This window comes from Stegostoma tigrinum, chromosome 6 (genome assembly GCF_030684315.1).
Source record: "Stegostoma tigrinum isolate sSteTig4 chromosome 6, sSteTig4.hap1, whole genome shotgun sequence".
Lineage (NCBI taxonomy): Eukaryota > Metazoa > Chordata > Chondrichthyes > Orectolobiformes > Stegostomatidae > Stegostoma > Stegostoma tigrinum.
The window spans coordinates 53,742,552-53,763,148 of NC_081359.1; the positions used below are offsets into that span (position 1 = coordinate 53,742,552).

Here is a 20,597-nt window from a genome sequence, read left to right on the forward strand (position 1 = left end):
CCAGACCTGCTGAGCTTTTCAAGCAACTTCTGTTTTTGCTTGTGATTAAGTTAATTGAGCTGTGTAAAGAAATTCTTTGCAGCTGCAGATTCAAATTTTGCAAACATATCATCTACATATTGGAAATATGCAAAGAGTAGGAGGTTAGAGCTCATTCCATTGAAGATGCCTTTTTTGTGATAACTAACAAAGATGTTAGTAAGGGTTGGGCCTGGAGGGGAACTCTGTATTTTGGCATACATGGTGTCACTGAACCACAACTCAACTGTATGAGTTTCAGAATTTGTGAACTGGGTGACCACAGATTTACATATCGGTGGCACATCCAGATGGCTACGATATAGTGACACTTTGTTACTGGTTTCTTTATATGATTTATTCAAGTAGCTTGGAAGGCTCATAGTATGCCACGGCTTTATGGGATAAGCTGGAAGGGCGCATTTTCAACAAGTGAATGTAAGCTAAATAATCTGTGTGTATACAACCTTGGGTCCTCCTTAAAGGAGCCAAAGGGATGGAAAGGTAATCCTTCCCTGCCAGTAATACTTGTGTCGTGTTGTGTCTTGTCTTGATACTTTGCATCTCTTTTGTATGTGTGGGCTTCTTAAATAAAAGGGATAGAGTAAGTTATAGAGAGTGAAAAGTTGGTGCTTGTCTTTCTTTTCTGCTCTCAATTAAAAACCATCTGTCTGCAATAATGGCATGTTTGCTGACATCAACGGTCTAAAGTAGACCGCCAACTGCATATGCTCACCGATAAGTAAGCGTAAGCACAAAATTAAGCTGATTTTTAAAAAATAAATTTGTTTTAACAATTTACTTTTTTCACCCAACAGATTTTTTTTAAATTAATAGTATTTGTTAGATATCAATTGTTTAAATACTTTTATTAGAGATATCACTGTTAGTGTGCATGTTCCTGGGTATCAGTAAGGCCAGCCTTACCACAAACAGCTGTTTTCTGATTAAGTACATACGCCTGATAAGTGTTTTTGTTTTAACCTGGGTTTGCCAGTCAGGTATATTGGGCACTTTGGTTAATTTAATTAAATCTTTTAAGATTTTGATTACTTTGGAATAGTGGAGATAGTAGGAACTGCCGATGCTGGAGAATCTGAGATAACAAGGTGTAGAGCTGGATGACCACAGCAGGCCAAGCAGCATCAGAGGAGCAGAAAACCTGACCCATCTTCAGAAAAGGGGAGGGGGAAGGGGATTCTTAAACAGAGAGAGGGGGAGGCGGATGGAAAGTGGATAAAGGAGCGGATAGATGGAGAGGAGACAAACAGGTTAAGGAGGCGGGGATGGAGCCAGTAAAGGAGTGTGTGAATAGGTAGTTAGGGTGGGGATTGGTCAGTCCAGGGAAGACGGACAGGACAAGGAGTTGGGGATGAGGCTAGTAGTTAGGTGGGGGTGGGGGTTGAGGTGGGAGGAATAGATAGGTGGAAGAAAGGACAGACAGGTTAGGGAGACAGGGACAGGTGGGCTGGTTTTGGGATGCAGTTGGGCGTGGGGAGATTTTGAAGCTTGTGAAGTCCACATTTCTGGCACCCACTTGGAAACCAATATCCATTTCAAGCCAACTAACTCCCACAACTACCTAGAATACACCTTCTCTCACCCACCTTCCTGCAAAAATGCCATCCCCTGTTCCTAATTCCTTCACTTCCGCCACATCTGCTCCTAATATGAGGCATTCCACTGCTGGACTGCAACTTCCCCTCCACAGTGGTCGAAACGCCCTCGGCCACCTCTCTTGCATTTCCTGCAACTCATCCCTCACATCAAATAGATGTTCACCTGCACATCTGTTAACGTGTTATATTGTATCCAATTTCCCGATGTGGCTTCCTCTACATCGGGGAAACCAAGCGGAGGCTCGGTGATCACTTTGTAGAACACCTACGCTCAGTTCGCGACAAATGACTGCACCTCCCACTTGTGAACCACTTCAACTCCACTTCCCGCTCCTTGGATGACATGCCCATCCTCGGCCTCCTCCAGTGCCACAACGATACTACCCAAAGATTGCAGGAATAGCACCTCATGTTTTGCTTGGGAAAACTGCAGCCCAATGGTATCAATATGGACTTCACAAGTTTCAAAATTTCCCCGACCCGACTGCATCTCAAAACCAGCCCAGCTCGTCCCAGCCTCCCTAACCTGTCTGTCCTTTCTCCCACCTATCCACTCCTCCCACCTCAAGCCCCACCCCCCACTTCCTCCCTTCTTGACCTGTCTGTCTTCCCTGGACTGGCCAATGACCCCACCTACACTCATCTTTACTGGCTCCATCCCTGCTTCCTTGACCTGTCCGTCTACTCTCCACCTATCTGCTCCTTTATCCATCTTCCATCCACCTTCCCCCCCCGCCCCCCCCCACCTCTCTATTTCAGAATCCCCTTCCCCTCCCCCATTTCTGAAAAAGGGTCCAGACCTGAAACGTCAGCTTTCCTGCTCCTCTGATGCTGCTTGGCCTGCCGTGTTCATCCAGCTCTACACCTTGTTACCTTGGAATAGTGGTGCTCGATTTCCAGTACACTCACCCAGCGAATTGTGACTATGCTTGAATCAAGTTTACAAAGTACCGTTGATGTTAATTGAAATTAGTTTTAATTGAATATGTTTGAATGTGAATGCAACATTTACTTTTATATTCAGAACATTATTAATTATTTGTGTTTTATTACATTCATTTAACAATGTTATTGACTATAATCGTCAAAGTATTTGAAGTTAACAATTACAAACATATAAATAATCATTAAAAATAGAGTAGTAGACACTTTTGAACAATCACACTTATTCAGAAATCTTTGGATTGCCACTGCCGTCACAGTAGCATACATGATTTAATTGCCCTGAATATTCAGGTGTTAGATCAGTGAAGAAGTATTGAGGCAAACAAGAATGATTGTCAATAATGCCAACACAGCAAACTCCTGGGCACATTATGTTCTGTTGGTTTTCACTTTTTTTAGTGTCAAGGAAAATTATGAGCTTTAGTATTAAATTTCAGGAGTTAAACTTATGCAGCACAAATATTGTGACATATAGCTGCACAACAAGAACAAAATGATAAATTGAACAATTTGGTTACCTCTGCAGCCATTGCCTTTTTTTCATCCATTTGTTCCTTCGTTATTCTGTCAATTTCTTCCTTTGCTCTAGCTAAGGCTCTGTGAAAGTGACCTTTTAAAAACAAAGGTAATTTTAAAAATGGAAAAATACAACACAGCTGCCCAATAATCTTGGCTAAATGATCACACAGTTTAGTGCTACTCCTTATGGATCAGAAAGATCCCATTTTCAATCCCTTGCATGGACTGAGTTTATCAGATGATGCTCATTTGGAACAACATCATTAGAAGTGAAATTAGCACTCCTAACTCTGAACTCCACAGTCTTTTGCCATACTTACGTATGATAAATGGCCCACTCGACTGTATCACACAGTAACAGCCCCACTCATGAAATTGTACATTATTTAAAATCAGATCTTGCAGGAATTTTCCACTCGAGCACTGTGGATAATGGTGAATAAGTTGAGGGGGAAAAAATGGCAAAAATCATAAAACAAATTCGAAATGATAAAATTCTGTTTTTTTTCAGGTTTAAACAATGAGTTCTGAATCTTGCTACTTAGTGGTAACTATCTTATTTCCATGTATTTGCATCTCGTTATTAGCTTAATATTCCTCATTTGTATTACAGCTCCCAATTCTCCTCTCTTGTCTTGAGAAACTAGAGGGTGCCAAATCCTCAAGACAGGGCAATTACCTGGTGGTAGTAACTTGCCATTTGCTTTGTCAGACTTTCAGACAAGTCTGTCATCAGTACAAGTTTGTAGGAACTGCTGATGTTGGAGTCTGAAATAACAACATGTGGAGCTGGGTGAACAAAGCATGCCAGACAGCATCAGAGGAGCATTTCTGAAGGATCCAGACCTGAAACGTCAGCTTTCCTGCTCCTCTGATGCTGCCTGGCCTACTGTGTTCATCCAGCTCCACACCTTGTTATCTCTGTCTTCCATACAATGTCCCTGCATATGCCTTGGACACTGTCCTCTTCTGCTGTTTGTCCAAGCAGGTCAATATCACCTCATGATTAATTGGCCTTATCACCTCATGATTAATTGGCCTTATCACCTCATGATTAATTTTGGAGCAACTCACCTATCACTTCAGGCCTTCAGATCTTCACTTTGGAGTTCATGGACACATGTGACTTACAATTCTCTGGCAAGTCATTTTGCCCACATGGGCGAGCACACACACACATCTTATTCATCTACAAAGGATCCATCTAAGACCATAAGAAATAGGAACAGGAGAAGGTCACTTGGCTCCCCCCCAACTTTGCTCCACAATTCAATTTTCCTGTTCTTTCCCTGTAATCTTTGATTTCTCTACTGATTACAAATCCACCTTAAATATACACAAGGATTCTGCTCCCACAGCTCTCTGTGGCAAGAAATTTTGATGATTCAAAAGATTTAAGAAATTCCTCCTTATCTCAGTGTTAAATTGGCACTCCTTAATTTGAAACTAGGCCCTGCCATCCATGAGGGGAAACATCTCTCAGCTTTTACCCTGTCAAGCCCTTTAAGAATCCTACATTTCAATGAAATCACCTCTCATTCTTCTAAATTCCAAAAAGTACAGGCCCAACCTGTTTAACATTTTCTTGGAGGACAATCCCTTCACATTTTTCTCATGTTTGCTCACTTTGTGCTGGCTTAGAATCTGCCATCATCTTACTTGCATTGTTTTTTCAGTGCAAAAGGAATGGCAGACAATGAACGGACAATGAGGAATAGGTATTATGCTGTACAGCTCTGTGCTTCATCAATGTCACATCTACAGAATGTGCTAGTAGTTTACATGAAAAACATACTGCATTTACATTAACCAAACAGCTATTTCTGTAATCGGAGGTGCATATTAGTGAGATCAAAGAGGACTACAATAAGTCAGGGCGTATTGCCACATCTAATCAAGGCAATTATTCAGTTCCAGTCTCGTGGATTGACCTTGGTCGGCTAAGTGGTTGATCCTACCATCATCCAATCCAAGACTATTTCTTGCTAATGTACTTATTCCACTCCACACTAACCTTTTGTATCAAACTTTTGCACAGTAACCTTATCAGATATCGTCATAAATTCATACAGCATGGAAACAGACCCTTTGATCCAACTAGTCCATACTGACCAGAATCTCAAACTAAACTAATCCCACTTGCCTGCTCTTGACCCATTTTCCTCCTAACATTTCTCATTCATGAACATATCCAAATGTCTTTTAAATGTTGTAACTGTATTCACATCCACCACTTCCCCTGGACATGTGCTCTACACACGAACCATTCTCTGTTTTAAAAAAAAAAATTACCCCTCATGACTTTTTAAAACCTTTTTCCTCTCACCTTAAAATTATGTCCCCCAGTCTTGAAATCCTCCATCCTAGGAAAAAGACACCTGCATTCACCTTATCTATACCCCTCAGTATTTTATGAACCTGTATAAGGTCACCCCTCAACCTCCTACATTCAAGTAAAAAAAGTCCCAACCTATCCACCTTTTCATTGTAACTCAAAATCTTCCATTACCAGCAACATCCTGGTAAATCTCTTCTGAACCGTCTCCAGCTTAATCATATCATATTTGAGGGGGTAAATTTAAAACGGAAATGAGGAGACATTTCTTCAGCCAGAGTGTGGTGGGCCTGTGGAATTCATTGCCATGGAGCGCAGTGGAGGCCAAGGCGTTAAATGTCTTCAAGGCAGAGAATGATAAATTCTTGATGTCACAAGGAATCAAGGGCTACGGGGAGCGTGCAGGGAAGTGGAGTTGAAATGCCAATCAGCCATGATTACATGGCGGAGTGGACTCCAATGGGCCAAATGGCCTTACTTTCACTCCTATGTCTTATGGTCTTATATCTGTCCTATAACAGGACAACCAGAACTGGACACAGTACTTCAGAAGAGATCTCACCAACATCCAGTACAATCTCAACATGATGTCCTAACTCCTATACTCAAAGGGATGAGTGATGAAGGCAAGCATGCTAAATGCCTTCTTAATCACCCTATCTCTATGTAATGCAAAATTCAAAGAATTATGTACCTGAACCCCTAGGTCCCTCTGTTCTATAATACTGTCCAAAGCCCTATTTTTAATTGTATAAGTCTTGTCTTTGTTTCACCAAAATGCAATATCTCACATTTATCCAAATTAAACTCCATTTGCCACTTTTGGCCCATCGAACAAGATCTCTTTATAATCTCAGATGACCTTCTTTACTGTCCACTATACCACCAATCTTGGTGTCAACTGCAAACTTATTAACCTTGCTTTCTATATTCTCATCTAAATCATTTATATAAATGACAAACAAAAGTGGACCCAACACCAATTCCTGTGGAACACAGCTGGTCATAGGCCTCCAGTCTGAAAACAACCCTCTACCATAACTGTCTGCTGCCATTAGGCCAGCTTTGTATCCAACTGGCAATATCACCCTGGAAATCTAGATATACAAGGTCTACAGACTACCAAAATCTATACTACTTGTTATATCTTCAAAGAATCGATCAAATTTGGTAAACATGGTTTATCTTCCTAAAACCATATTGACTCCTCTTTCTCCGTTACATTGATGACTGAATCAGCGCCGCCTCATGCTCCCAAGAGGAGCTTGAACAGTTCATCCATTTCACCAACACCTTTCACCCCAACCTCAAGTTCACCTGGACCATCTCCAACACATCCCTCACCTTCCTGGACCTTTCTGTCTCCATCTCAGGCAATCACCTACAAACCGATGTCCATCTCAAGCCCACCGACTCCCACAGTTACTTGGAATACACCTCCCATCCACCTTCCTGCAAAAAGTCCATCCCCTATTCCCAATTCCTTCGCCTCCGCTACATCTGCTCCCAGGATGAGGCATTCCACCTCCGCATATCCCAGATGTCCTCGTTCTTCAAGGGCCACAACCTCCCCTCTAACACCTGCACCCACCCCCCCCACCGCAGTGGTCGAGAACGCCCTCAACCGTGTCTCCTGCATTTCCCGCACCTCATCCCTCACACCCCGCCTCCACAATAACGGCCAAAAGAAAATCCCCCTTGTCCTCACACACCACCCCACCAATCTCCGGATACAATGCATCATCCTCCGACACTTCCGCCATCTGCAATCCGACCCTACCACTAAAGACATTTTCTCCAACCCCACCCTGGTCTTCCTTCTGGAGAGACCACTCTCTCCACGACTCCCTTGTCCGCTCCACACTCCCCTCCAACCCCACCATACCCGGCACTTTCCCCTGCAACAGCAGTAAGTGCTACACCTGTCCCCATACCTCCTCCCTCATCCCCCATCCCAGGCCCCAAGATGACCTTCCACATCAAGCAGATGTTCACCTGCACATCCGCCAATGTGGTATACTGCATCTGCCGTACCCGGTATGGCTTCCTCTACATTGGGGAAACCAAGCGGAGGCTTGGGGATCGCTTTGCAGAACACCTCCGCTTGGTTTGCAATAAACAACTGCACCTCCCAGTCGCGAACCATTTCAACTCCCCTTCCCATTCCTTAGACGACATGTCCATCCTGGGCCTCCTGCAGTGCCATAATGATGCCACCGTAGGTTGCGGGAACAGCAACTCATATTCCGCTTGGGAACTCTGCAGCCTAATGGTTTCAATGTGGATTTCACCAGCTTCAAAATCTCCCCTCCTCCCACTGCATCCCAAAACCAGCTCAGCTCACCCCCGCCTGCCTAACCTGTTCTTCCTCTCACCTATCCCCTCCTCCCACCACAAGCCGCACCTCTATTTCCTACCTACTAACCTCATCCCGCCCCTTTGACCTGTCCGTCCTCCCTGGATTGACCTATCCCCTCCCTACCTCCCCACCCAAACTCTCCTCTCCACCTATCTTCTCCTCTATCCATCTTCAGTCTGCCTCCCCCTCTCTTCCTATTTATTTCAGAATCCTCTCCCCAGCCTCCTTTTCTGATGAAGGGTCTAGGCTCGAAACGTCGGTTTTTGTGCTCCTAAGATGCTGCTTGGCCTGCTGTGTTCATCCAGCCCCATGCTTTGTTATCTTGACTCTGATGGATTTTATTTTGACTTCGCAAATATTCTGTTAAGTTGTTTTTTCAGTAATAGATTCCAATAACTTCCCAACAACACATGGTCTTAGTTTCAAGCTGTATGCCTCCCTTTTTGAAAATAGTTATATCAGCATTTTTCTAATCATAATTCTAATCTAAGGAATTTCTCCTGCTTCTAGGGATTTTGGATTATTACAACCACTGGTTCCACTATGTCTGTTGCAGTTCCTTTAAGACCCTAGGATATGAGCCATTAGGCCCTCAGGATCTGTTTGCCTAAATATTCGTCTTTGCTTAAGGAATTGACTAGAGGAGTAAAGTTGTCTTTCTGCAGTTACATAGACCCTTGGTGAGATCTCACCTGGAATATTGTATATAATTGTAGACCTTCACGCATGGAGGGATGTACATGCCATGCAAGGAGTGTAATGGAGATTTATCAGATTAATCCCTAGGATGGCAGGATTTTCTGACCAGTGAGAGAGAGGGTTTTTAATTCCCTGGAGTTTTATAGAATGAGTGTGACCTCGTTGAAACTTACAAAATTCTTACATGGCATAACAAGATTTATGTAGATAGGCTGTTTCCCCTGGTTGTTGATTCTAAAACCTGGGGCATTATCTATTTACACCTGAGACGAGGAAGAACTTCTTCACTTAGAGAATGGCAAATCTTTGGAATCGTCTGTCCCATAAGATTGTGGAAGGTCAATCATTGAGTATGTTCAGAACAGAAATTGATAGGTCAAACTGACGTCCAGGGATATGAGGAGAAAATGGCATTGGGGTACATAATCAGCTTTGGGCGGCACACAAGTGCAGTGGTTAGCACAGCTGCCTCACAACACCAAACACTTTCTCCCCGTGTGCGCATGGGTATCCTCCGGGTGTTCCCATGTCTTCCCACAGTCCAAAGATTTGCAGAACAGGTGGATCGGCCATGCAAAATTGCTCATTGTGTCCAGGCAGGTACAGGTTTGGATGGATTAGCCATGGGAAATGTAGAGTTATGTACACGGTAGTGGGGGTTGGTCTGAGTGGGATGCTTTTAGAAGGGTCAGTGTAGACTCACCAGGCCAAATGGCCTGCTCCCACACTATGGCGATTTCACAATCTAAATGAATGGTGGAGCAGGCTTGATAGGTTGAAAGGTGTCTCTTGATTCTGTATTGCTAGAATCTTGTCCTCTGGTCAAAGAGAATGAATCTCAGGTATTTAGGGATGCAGGAAGATTTTCCCCAGCAAGTTCAAGGAATGTTTGTGTAGGCTTTCAGGGGTAAGCCACAGTCAGAATCTTATCAAATGATGGAGCAGGCTCCAGGATTAAGTGGACTACTTTTGCTCCCAATTTATCTGTTCACATGTTTTTCTTTTCAAAAACAATTCAAAACCTGGAGTCTGAATGACTATATGACTAGAAGTCAGTAAGGGGGATATTTTAGGACAGAGCCAGAGCCTGGGGATGGGATGATTGGGGTCAGAAGCTCTGCAGAAGAAGATTGATATGTAAGAAAAATTAAGGCTAATAATCCCAAGGTTAGGACAGCTGGGTTAATCAGAAATCAAGATTATGCTTTCCTAAAAAGATAACTTGTGTTTTTAGTAGGTGATCAATGTCATAGATATTCTCTAAGTAGTCAGTACCAGTGGGAAACCTAGGCATTAGGCCCCTCGTTTGTATATATAAATAATTATTGTTTAAATTAGTTATGGCTAGAGGATGCTGATCATTACTTCGGGTACTCAGGAAGACAAAACGCACTGCCCTAACTTTTGCTGTGAAATGTTAAACATACCTTCAATCTCACGAAAATTTTTCACCAGTTCTACAAGCTCATTTTCTCGAACTGTAATAATTCTGCTATGTTCAATGCTTCCAACGTTCTTGTACTCCAACCAGTATGCTTTCACTTCTTCCTCCTTCTGAATTTTCTGCTCCACAGCTTTTATAGAGTTCTGTAACTCTGGCTCAAACAAAATTTTTTTAAAAATTCAGTGTTTGTACGAATTTTCAGCTGGGTACACGACAGTTTGTCAGACAATTACAATCAATGAGTAAAGATAAATGTTAATAAAACAGCTACTCAAAGAAATCAAGAATAGTTCATTCAAGAATTTGGAGAGAAGAAACTTTGAATAAATAAGTATAAATTACATTTGAAGATTTCCTATTTTTAAACAAAACAACTTTGACTTTACATAAACAAAACAAATGCTTCTAAACAACACTTGTTTGTCAAGGATTAATGTATAAATTCAGCTCCACCGACCCCTGCCAACCCCATTCCCCACCACTTTAGCTCCTAAATTGCACCTCACAGTCCCTTTCTACACTGAGATCTTGAGAAACCATTCCATTCTCTTTTTTGGAATTTATCAAGTAAGGCACAGCCCTCTGGAAATGTGTTGATGAGGGTAATGCATTTGATGTGATCTACGTGGACTTTACCCAGGTTTTTGACGACTTCATTTACTGCTGTCAAGAAAGTAAGAGCCTGTGGATCCAAGGCAAAGTGGCACTTTGGTTCCAGAATTTGGTGAAAGGCAGGAAGCAGAAGATGACTGGAAGTCTGTTTCCTGGGGCGCTCGTCAGGGTTTGGTGCTGAACCCTTGCTGTTTGTGGTGTATATTAATGATCTGGACTTGAAAGTAGGAGATATGATCAAAAGATTCATGGATGACATGAAAATTGGTAGGGTGGGGAAATCATGAGGAGGACAGCCATAAACTGCAGGAGGATATCAACAGACTGGTCAGCTGGGCAGAGCAGTTGCAAATGGAATTTAACCCAGAAAAGTGCATGGTAATATACTTGAAGAGAGATAACACGTCAAGGGTTTACAGATGAATGATAGGACCCTGAAAAGAACTGAAGATCAGAGAGATCTTAGTATGCATATATCCCAGAAGGAGGCAGAGCAGATAAAGTGGTTGAGAAAGCCATATGGGTTACTTACTTTTATTAGCTGAGGCATAGAATGCAAAAGCAAGGAGATTATGCTGGAACTGCATAAAATGGAGGTTAGACCACAGCTAGAGTACTGCATACAGTTCTGCTCATTATACCTTGTCTGTCTCCTCTCCACCTATCTTCTCCTCTTTCCATCTTTGATCCGCCTCCCCCTCTCCCCCTACCCCTTTTCTGAAGAAGGATCTAGGCCTGAAACATCAGCTTTTGTGCTCCTAAGATGCTGCTTAGCCTGCTGTGTTCCTCCAGCTCCACACTTTGTTATCTATAATGACTGATGTGACTGCACTAGAGAGGGTGCGGAGACTTACTAAGATGCTGAGCTGGAGGAACACAGCAGCTCAGGCAGAAACAGAAGCAGGAAAGCTGGCGTTTCAGGTCCGGACCACCCATTTCTAAAAAAGGGTCCCAACCCAAAACATCAGCTTTCCTGCTTTTCTGATGTTCTAAGGCCTGCCGTGTTCCTCCAGTTCCACACTGTTATCTCTGACTCCAGCAATGGAAGTTCTTACTATCTTACTGAGATGATGTTTGTCTTCTTGTTTATTCATTCATGGGATCAGGCTGTCACGGATAGGCCAGCATTTATTGCCCATCCCTAATTGCCCAGATGCAGTTAATAGTCAACCACATGGGGCTGTAGGTCCGCATTCGCATGTAGGCCAGACCAAGTAATGAATGGCAGGCTCCCTCCCAAAGGATATTAATGAGCCAGATTTTTTTTATCCCAACAAATGACAATGGATTCATGACCTTTAATTCCAAATTTTTATTAAATTCCAACTCTGTCCTGGCAGGGTTCAAACCAGGGTCCCCAGAACATTATTTGGGCCTCTGGATTAATAGTTCACTGATGATATCACGAGGCAATTACATCTCTCTCTGGGCTGGAGGGTCTGAACTATGAGGAAAGATTGGTTTGGCTGGGTTTTTTCCTTTGAGCAACAAAGATTGAGAGGGGACCAGATAGAAATTGTTAAGAAGAGGTTTTAAACTGAATTAACTAAGGGTTGAGGCACAGATTAGATGTAAAGTTGAGAGTAAGAGAGGGAACACTCGGAAAGTCCAGGTGAAGAAGGAAAGGGATAGGTACATAGGAGGTCTAGAAAATTAAATTGTATCTATTTTAATGTGAGGAGGTTGAATGGTAAGGCAGATGAACTCAGCATTGATCAATACGTAGGAATAAGACATTATCGCAACCACTGAGACGTGACTCAACAAAGGTCAGGACTGGTGGCTCAACATTCCAGGGTACTTGATTTGATTTGTTGACATATGTACCAAGATGCAGTGAAAAGCGTTGTTTAGTGCACTCTACAGATAGATCTTACCATACAAAGTGCATCCAGGTAGTAGAACAGAGTACAGGATACAGTGTTACTACTGCAGAGAATGTGCACAGACAGAAAGCAACATTAAAAGTCTCATAACAGTGGGGGAAAAGCTGTTTTCGAATCTGTCCATGTGTGTATTCCAACTTTTATATCTTCTGCTCAATGAAAGAGGGTGGAACTGAGTATAACTGTGGTGGGAGGAATCTTTGATTATGTTGGTTGCTTTCCTGAAGGTGGTGGGAAGTATGGATGGAGTCAATGGACTGGGCTATGCTCATGACTCCCTTTAGTTTCTTGCGGTCTTAGGAAGAGCGGTTGCCATACCACGATGTGATGCATCCAGATAGATGTGCCATTGAAAGCATCCTATTAAAATTGGGAAGAGTTGCTGTGAACATACTGAATTTCCTTAGGTTCCTGAGGAAGTAGAAGCATTGTTGTGCTTTCTTAATCATCAGGTCAATATGGTATAGAAATTTCAGACACAATAGGGTGGGAAATAAGAGAGGTAGGTTCATTACATTACTGATAAAGGAAACCATCAGTGCAGTGATGAGGGAAGATGCCCTAGAAGGGTTTTTATCCCAAATTAGGCCATTGGGTAAAGCTTAGAAATAAAGAAAGGGAGATTACTTTACCTTAATGAGTTCTCCTATAGGCCTCTCAACAGAGAGATAGAGGACCAAATGTGTCAGCAATCAGAGAAAAGGTGAATGCGATACAAGGTTATCATTGTAGGAACTTCAACTTTGATAGCCTTAACCGGGATTGCCTTCGTGTGAAAGGATTAGATGGGTGGAATTTTTAAAGTGCATCAATGAGAGTTTTTGTGCCAGTATGTAGACAGTCCTACTTCAGATTGGGCAGTGCTGACCTAATCCCAGGGAATGAAACCGATCAAGTGGTTGAAGTTTCAGTGGACAAGTATTTTGACCGTAACTCTTAAATTTCAAAGTCATATGGAAAGGGATAAGGATAATCCAGAAATTAAGTGTCTAACTTGGGTGAAAGCCAATTTCAATATTATTATACAAGATACGGCAAACATAGATAAACAGCAGCTACTTCTAGTTCAGTTTGTGTGTGAAAAGTGGGAGTCTTTTAAAAGTATTTCCTAAGAATTAAGGGCCTGCAGGCTCATTTCAGAGTGAAGGGCAAGGGCAGCAAGTCCAGGGAACCGTGGATATCATGAGATATCAAGAGTTTAATAAAGAAAAAGTTGGAAGCATATGACAGATACAGTACATTAAAAACTGGGAGAGGGACTTCAAAAGTATAGAGTGTGTAGGAAGTTGCTTAAAAAGGAAACTGAGGGTAAACAGCGGTTGTGAAATATTTTTGACAGATGAATTTAATGTAAACCTCAAGGCTTTTGATTAGTATATTAACAGTGACAGGATTGCCAGGGACAGAGTGGAACTGATTAGAGACCAAAGGGGCAACCTGTGCGTGAAGCGAGTGAACATGAGCGAGATCTCAAATGAATATTTTGCATCAGTTACCATAGAGGAGAAAGACATTGTAGCCAGGGACTTCAGTTGGGATGGTGAGATTCTAGAACACATTAAGATTACTAAGGATTAAGTATGAGAATTTTAGCAGGCATACAGGCGCATAAATCCCTAGGGCCTCATGGGATGAATTTGGGAGGCAAGGGAGGAGATTGCTGGGGCTCTGGCAATATATTTAACACTTTACAAACTATAGGTGAAGTGCCAGATGACTGCAGGATAACAAATGTGGAAGCATGTGACCAATGTACCGCAGGGATTGGTGCTGGACCCTCGTTTGTTGGATGACTTGGATGTGAATGTAGAAGAAATAATTAGTAAGTTTGCAGATGACACAAAAATTGATTGTGGGGAGGATGCTCTCAGGCTACATTGTGATATTGAACAGCTCGTAAATTGGGCACAGCAATGGCAGATGGAATGTAATTGTGGTAAGTGTGAGTTAATGCATTTGGGAGGTCTAATGAGGGAAGGATATACACCATGAATGGTAGGGAGTGCTGAGGTAGAAAGGGACTTGGATGTATAAGTCCACAGATCCCTGAAAATGTCACCATAGGTAGACGGTGGTGATGAAGGCATACAGGATTCTTGCCTTAATAAGCCAGGGCATAGAATATGGGAGCAGCAACATCTTGTTGCATCTTTTGTTTTATAAATGGAATTCTAGATCCAGTTCTGGTTGATAGAGTATTGAAAGGGCATGATTGCATTAGAGAATGTGCAAAGAAGCTTCACCAGGCTGTTGCTGGGGATGAAAAGGAGAGATTGGATAAGCTGGGGTTGTTTTCCTTGGAACAGAGGAGGCTGAGGGGGATCTGCCTGAGATATACAAAATAAGAGGCACAGATAAAGAAGATCATGGGAAACATTTTCCTACGGCAGATATGTTTAAGACCAGAGGGCATAAGTTTAAGCTGAGGAGCAAATGGTTTAAGTGGAGACCTGAGCTAAATTTATGCACTGAGGGTGGTACATGCTGCCTGAGAGGGTAGTGGAGGCAAGTGCTCTTGCAACATTTAAGAAACATCTGGATGACTACTTAAAATGCCAGAGCATGGTAGGCTATGGGCGACGTTCAAGTCAACAAGATTAGTATGGTTTGGCGTTTGTTGGTCAGCATTGACATAGAGGTAGGCCCTTCAGCCTAGCATGTTGTACAACTTTATCAATCCCCCTCAATTTTTGTGTCATAAAGGGGTAAGTCCATAAGTCGTGGGTAACAGGGGTGCATGGCTTTAAATGAAAGAGGTGGAAGGCTAAGAGAGGAGTTGAGGAAACATTTTTCACTCAGATGGTAATGGGAATCTGGAACCTATTGCTTGGAAGGTGATCGAGTCAAACTCTCAAAACATTCAGGCAGTATTTAGATATCCATTTGCAGGAATATGGGCCAATAGGCATCCTTCTGTACTGCAAATATCTAGGAGTTATTTGAAGCTAGCTTCAAAAAAGAACAAAGGTGTATGTTTTATAGTTTGGAAGGTAACTGAATACTAAATAGCAGTGAATAGCTTAATGTTTTCTACAAATACTTTTCATATTTTTGCTTAAAGATTGTGTTGCATGAGATTTATGGCACCGATCTGGTACTTCTTGCAGTAAGCCTTCTCTCACACTGCTCTGTTCTTCACCTTATCGGTATCCAGGAGACGGGCATAACCAATCGCAGGGAATCATGTAAGCAGAGAAGTAGATGTTCTTGCCACAGTCAGGATCTTGTAGTTTTCACCCCTCTGGTGCCATGTGTAAAGCTCAGCTGTAAGCAACTTCAAAAGCTACAAGCCGGAATGACCCCTCACGCTGCTCAGCCTCTAGGTTCAGGACATGGCCCTGGGGAAAGGGAAATTCACTTCCTGCTTCATGGGCCGTGATCTGGAAATCTTGAAGGATGGGGTAGTGAAGATCAGAACAATTCTTTTTCGAGCCACCATGCACAGCCAGCATAGACACGAATTGCACCCTGGGTTCTGTGCTGTGTCCTGGGTAACTAAGGAGGCACAGCAACAAAGGTCAATAATCTTTTGCAGTCCACGAGTGAATGCCACCGTCTTCTCTTTGCTACCTTATAGGGACACTATTCCAATTCAGCCAACGCACAAACATCTCAGCAAGACTCATGAGCTATAACTCTCACCAGTGCATGCACCATGTCACCCAAGGGATCTGACCCACCTCGTTTCACACTACTAACCCTTTGGCCCTCATTGCTTCTTATACACTCAGTGGAGTGACTTCACAATCTCTCCTGCTCTTGCATCACCATTCAGACATTTGTCATGACTTTCATCACACTCAATCCCTCCATTTCATCATGGAAACTGGCCATTCAGCTCAGAGTCCACACCAACCCTCAAATGAGCATCCTGCCCAGACCCACCCTATCCCTGGAACCCTGCATTTTCCATGGCTAATCCACATAACCTACACATAGTCGGCAATTCACCACAACCAATACACCTAACTCGCACATCTTTGGACTGCGGCAGGAACCCGGAGCACCCAGACGAAACCCATGCAGACACAGGGAGAACATGTGAACACCAAAGATTCAATCAAACCTGGGTGTCTAGCACTGTGCAGGAATAGTTGCCTATGCTAGGCTACAGAGTCCAAGATCATCAAGTTGTGAGAGATACCAAAGTGTGGATCTGGATGAACACAGCAGGCCAAGCAGCATCGAAGGAGCACAAAAGCTGACGTTTCGGGCCTAGACCTTTCATCAGAAAAGGGGAAGTGGGTTCTGAAATGTAAGCTTTTGTGCTCCTAAGATGCTGCTTGGCTTGCTGTGTTCATCCAGCTCCATACTTTGTTACCTCGGATTCTCCAGCATCAGCAGTTCCCATTATCTCTCTCAGCAAGTTGTGTGACTAGACATCAGATTCCCTCACTCCCTACAAGGAGACTATTGTCCTTTGGCTGACAAACACAGCTGCTTATATGGGGGATGAAGAGACCTTGATGGTGAACCAACCCAGTAAATTTCATTCAATAATGCTACGCTGGTCCTGTTCCTAAATCATTCTTAATTTGCGCAAGAACTGATTCCGTTCTATGCAGGAACGAATGGCATCCTGTGAGCCTCCACAGAAAGACCAAGGCCAGAGATTCTCAGGTCCTCCTCCTCCTCCTCCTCCTCCTTTTGAGGAGAATCCACCACCAGCTCAGAGGCTTACATTTTGGTGCATCTAGATGGGCAGTCTAGCAGTCCTCTGAACATCAGGCATTTTCTTCCTCAACCAGCTGAGAAGAGGAGGTGTCAGTCAGTACCCACTGTGGGGAGGAGCAACAGGCAGACTCCCTCACAAACCACCCCCATCCCACTTCCAAAGAAGCATCTTCTCAGGGTGCTCCAGGATTCCCAACCCTTTCAGCTCTGTTTTGCTTGTCATTCAGGTGGATCGCAGCAGGCCCAATGCCAGAGGGTGAGTGCTCAAGTCTTCCAAGACAATGGGGCTAACCACAAAGCAGCCTCCCTCTGTCTCAACTGCAGACGTCACTGTGACGAAGTGGGACAGAGAGGGTGGCTGAGTGTGAGATAAAACATAATAAGAAAGCTTTAACTCTTGTAAATACATGTTCAAATTGCACTCTTGATTGAAAGTGTGAGCACCTAAAGATATCAAATGTATCACAAGACATTTATTCAGCTATACAAAAGGTCAAATACTCCAAAGCAAGCAAGGTCCACATTTTTTTCCCCACTAAGCAGGTGTTGTTTCCCATACTATGAACAGAACATTAAACAATTAAATGAAGTCCAAACTCAGCTTACTCCACTCTGATGTGGGTTTCATTTCAGTTATCTCTGGCTTGATAATCCTTTGCTCTGTCATGCTATTTTGGATGGAGCTCCTAATCAGTATCCTGATCACCATCCTCATCCTCAGAAAATTTTGTCTACATCCAGGTCAGACTTCTCACCTCCCATCACATCGGCTACCTTTGTCGAATCCAGCTGTGAAGGGTGCAGTATGTGACACTGGTGCAGAACAGTCTTCTGGGTACACTGCAAAGTTTCAGAGCTGTTCAGGCATGTTCAACTATTCATCTGTGCCCTGGTGGAAGCATAAGCAACATTGTAGCTTTCTGTTCATGAACGCTGCAGGCTGGCAAAAGGGCGCTCTTACTGCTATGTAGGTGCAGCCAATAGAGCTCTGCACCTGGTGGAAGACAACAATCCCACTGCCTGAGCTATTTAAGTCTCATCATAGCAGAAGAATATGATGAGCGGTGCTCTGAAGAAAATGACATCAGTAACAAATCAATTGCATTTATGAATCGAGGGCTGGGGGCAACACATAGGGCCCCAATTGTTTCCTAAAATGAGCTACTAGCATAAAAATTCAAGACAATGCCAACCTTTAAACAGCAGTATGAAACTGCCACATGCTGTTTCTGACTTCAAATCCAGCTCTTGCAAATTAAACAGTTAAGTTATGAAGTGCCAGGATGTCTTTAATTAATCTTTTCAGACAGTTAAGAAATTGAAGGAGTGGTCCGCAGATGCAGGATCTCATGATTTTCCACTGCATCCTTCATGGATATTTCTGTTTCCTCTGTGTGGCAGCTGCTGGAGACTTTAGTCCTTGCTTGATTCCTTATATTTTCTACCGTGCAACTAAAAAGGCATCAAGACCACAAATACTCCAGCCACAGTGATCTTCACGTGAGATCTTTGAGCAAATATCTTTGTGCCATTTGCTACAGGTCAACCAACTTTTATTTGTTCATCCATCACAATGAAGCCTTATTCTGCCCTCACAAGTGTGGCCATGGAGGCCTCTCAAGGAGATCATTATCATGAGGATCTCTGAGGTATTTTATCCAACGCAATTAAAGTTTTCACCCAATGGTAGTAGAATTTTGTCAGAATGTGACCATGATAATGTCCTCCAAACAAAAGGCTCCCTTCCACATCACAAACCATGTCCCTGCATCCTTAGAATTCTGTGTAAACGCGGCAGGTGTGAGGCATTGTCTTCCAAATCTAGGTCATAGAACATAGAACATAGAACATAAAACATAGAACATTACAGCACAGTACAGGCCCTTCGGCCCTCGATGTTGTGCCGACCTGTCATACCAATCTGAAGCCCATCTAACCTACACTATTCCATATACGTCTAAATGCTTGTCCAATGACGACTTAAATGTACTTAAAGTTGGCGAATCTACTACCATTGCAGGCAAAGCGTTCCATTCCCTTACTACTCTGTGAGTAAAGAAACTACCTCTGACATCTGTCCTATATCTTTCACCCCTCAATTTAAAGCTATGCCCCCTCGTGCTCGCCATCACCATCCTAGAAAAAAGGCTCTCCTTATCCACCCTATCGAACCCTCTGATTATTTTATATGTCTCAATTAAGTCACCTCTCAACCTTCTTCTCTCTAACGAAAACAGCCTCAAGTGCCTCGGCCTTTCCTCGTAAGACCTTCCATCCATACCAGGCAACAACCTAATAAATCTCCTCTGCACCCTTTCCAAAGCTTCCACGTCCTTCCTATAATGCAGTGACCAGAACTGTACACAATACTCCAAGTGCGGCCGCACCAGAGTTTTGTACAGCTGCAGCATAACCTCTTGGTTCTGGAACTCAATCCCCCTATTAAAAAAACTAAAACGCTGTTTGCCTTCTTAACAGCCCTGTCAACCTGGGTGGCAACTTTCAAGGATCTGTGTACATGGACACCGAGATCTCTCTGCTCAACTACATTACCAAGAATCTTACCATTAGCCCAGTACTTTGCATTCCGGTTACTCCTACCAAAGTGCATCACCTCACACTTGTCCGCATTAAACTCCATTTGCCACCTCTCAGCCCAGCTCTGTAGCTTATCTATGTCTCTCTGTAACCTACAACATCCTTCGTCACTATCCATAACTCCACCGACCTGAGTGTCGTCTGCAAATTTACTAACCCATCCATCTACGCCCTCATCCAGGTCGTTTATAAAAATGACGAGCAGCAGTGGACCCAACACTGACCCTTGGGGCACACCACTAGTAACTGGACTCCAGGATGAACATTTCCCATCAACCACCACCCTCTGTCTTCTTTTAGCAAGCCAATTTCTGATCCAAACTGCTATATCTCCCACAATTCCATTCCTCCGCATTTTGTACAATAGCTTACTGTGGGGAGCCTTATCGAACGCCTTGCTGAAATCCATGTACACCCTATCAATCAGTTTACTCTCATCCACCTGTTTGGTCACCTTCTCAAAGAACTCAATAAGGTCTGTGAGGCACAACCTACCCTTCACAAAACCGTGCTGACTATCCCTAATCAAATTATTCTTTTCTAGATGATTATAAATCCTATCTCTTATAACCTTTTCCAACAACTGAAGTAAGGTTCACTGCTCTCTCTCTTCCTTTCACCTGTGTTTCGCTGTCTCACCTGCCTCTCTCTCCCCCTCACACCTGCACCTCTCTCCCTCCTCACCTGCATCTCTTACTCTCTCTCTCACTCTCACTCATCCTCTCTCTTTCTCTCACCTGCATCTCTCCCTCTCTCTCTCTCACCTGCATGTCTCTTGTGTGTGTGTAAGAGATGAAAAATTCAGGTACTGCTTTAAAGTGCCTTATTCTCAAGCTTAGATGAAATGACAATGAAGTAATTAGTGTATACAATGTGATGATCATGATTG

General features: G+C 43.2%; 1 protein-coding gene across 9 annotated transcripts in view; it reads right to left on the reverse strand.

Moving 5' to 3' along the window:
- ccdc83 (coiled-coil domain containing 83) overlaps positions 1-20,597 on the reverse strand; it is a 78,390-nt gene that overhangs the window by 38,476 nt on the left and 19,317 nt on the right. For 8 of the 9 annotated variants that reach the window (XR_009445844.1, XM_048532044.2, XM_059646578.1 and 5 more), the window contains 2 exons: positions 9,922-10,089; positions 3,101-3,192 (listed from right to left, as the gene is read on the reverse strand). Coding sequence is in view for 8 of the 9 variants with exons in the window: in XM_048532044.2 (XP_048388001.1) it covers positions 3,101-3,192; positions 9,922-10,089 (260 nt within the window). In the remaining variant the exon portion in view is untranslated. The remainder of the gene's footprint in view (positions 1-3,100; positions 3,193-9,921; positions 10,090-20,597) is intronic. The other variant, XM_059646580.1, reaches the window with a different exon arrangement.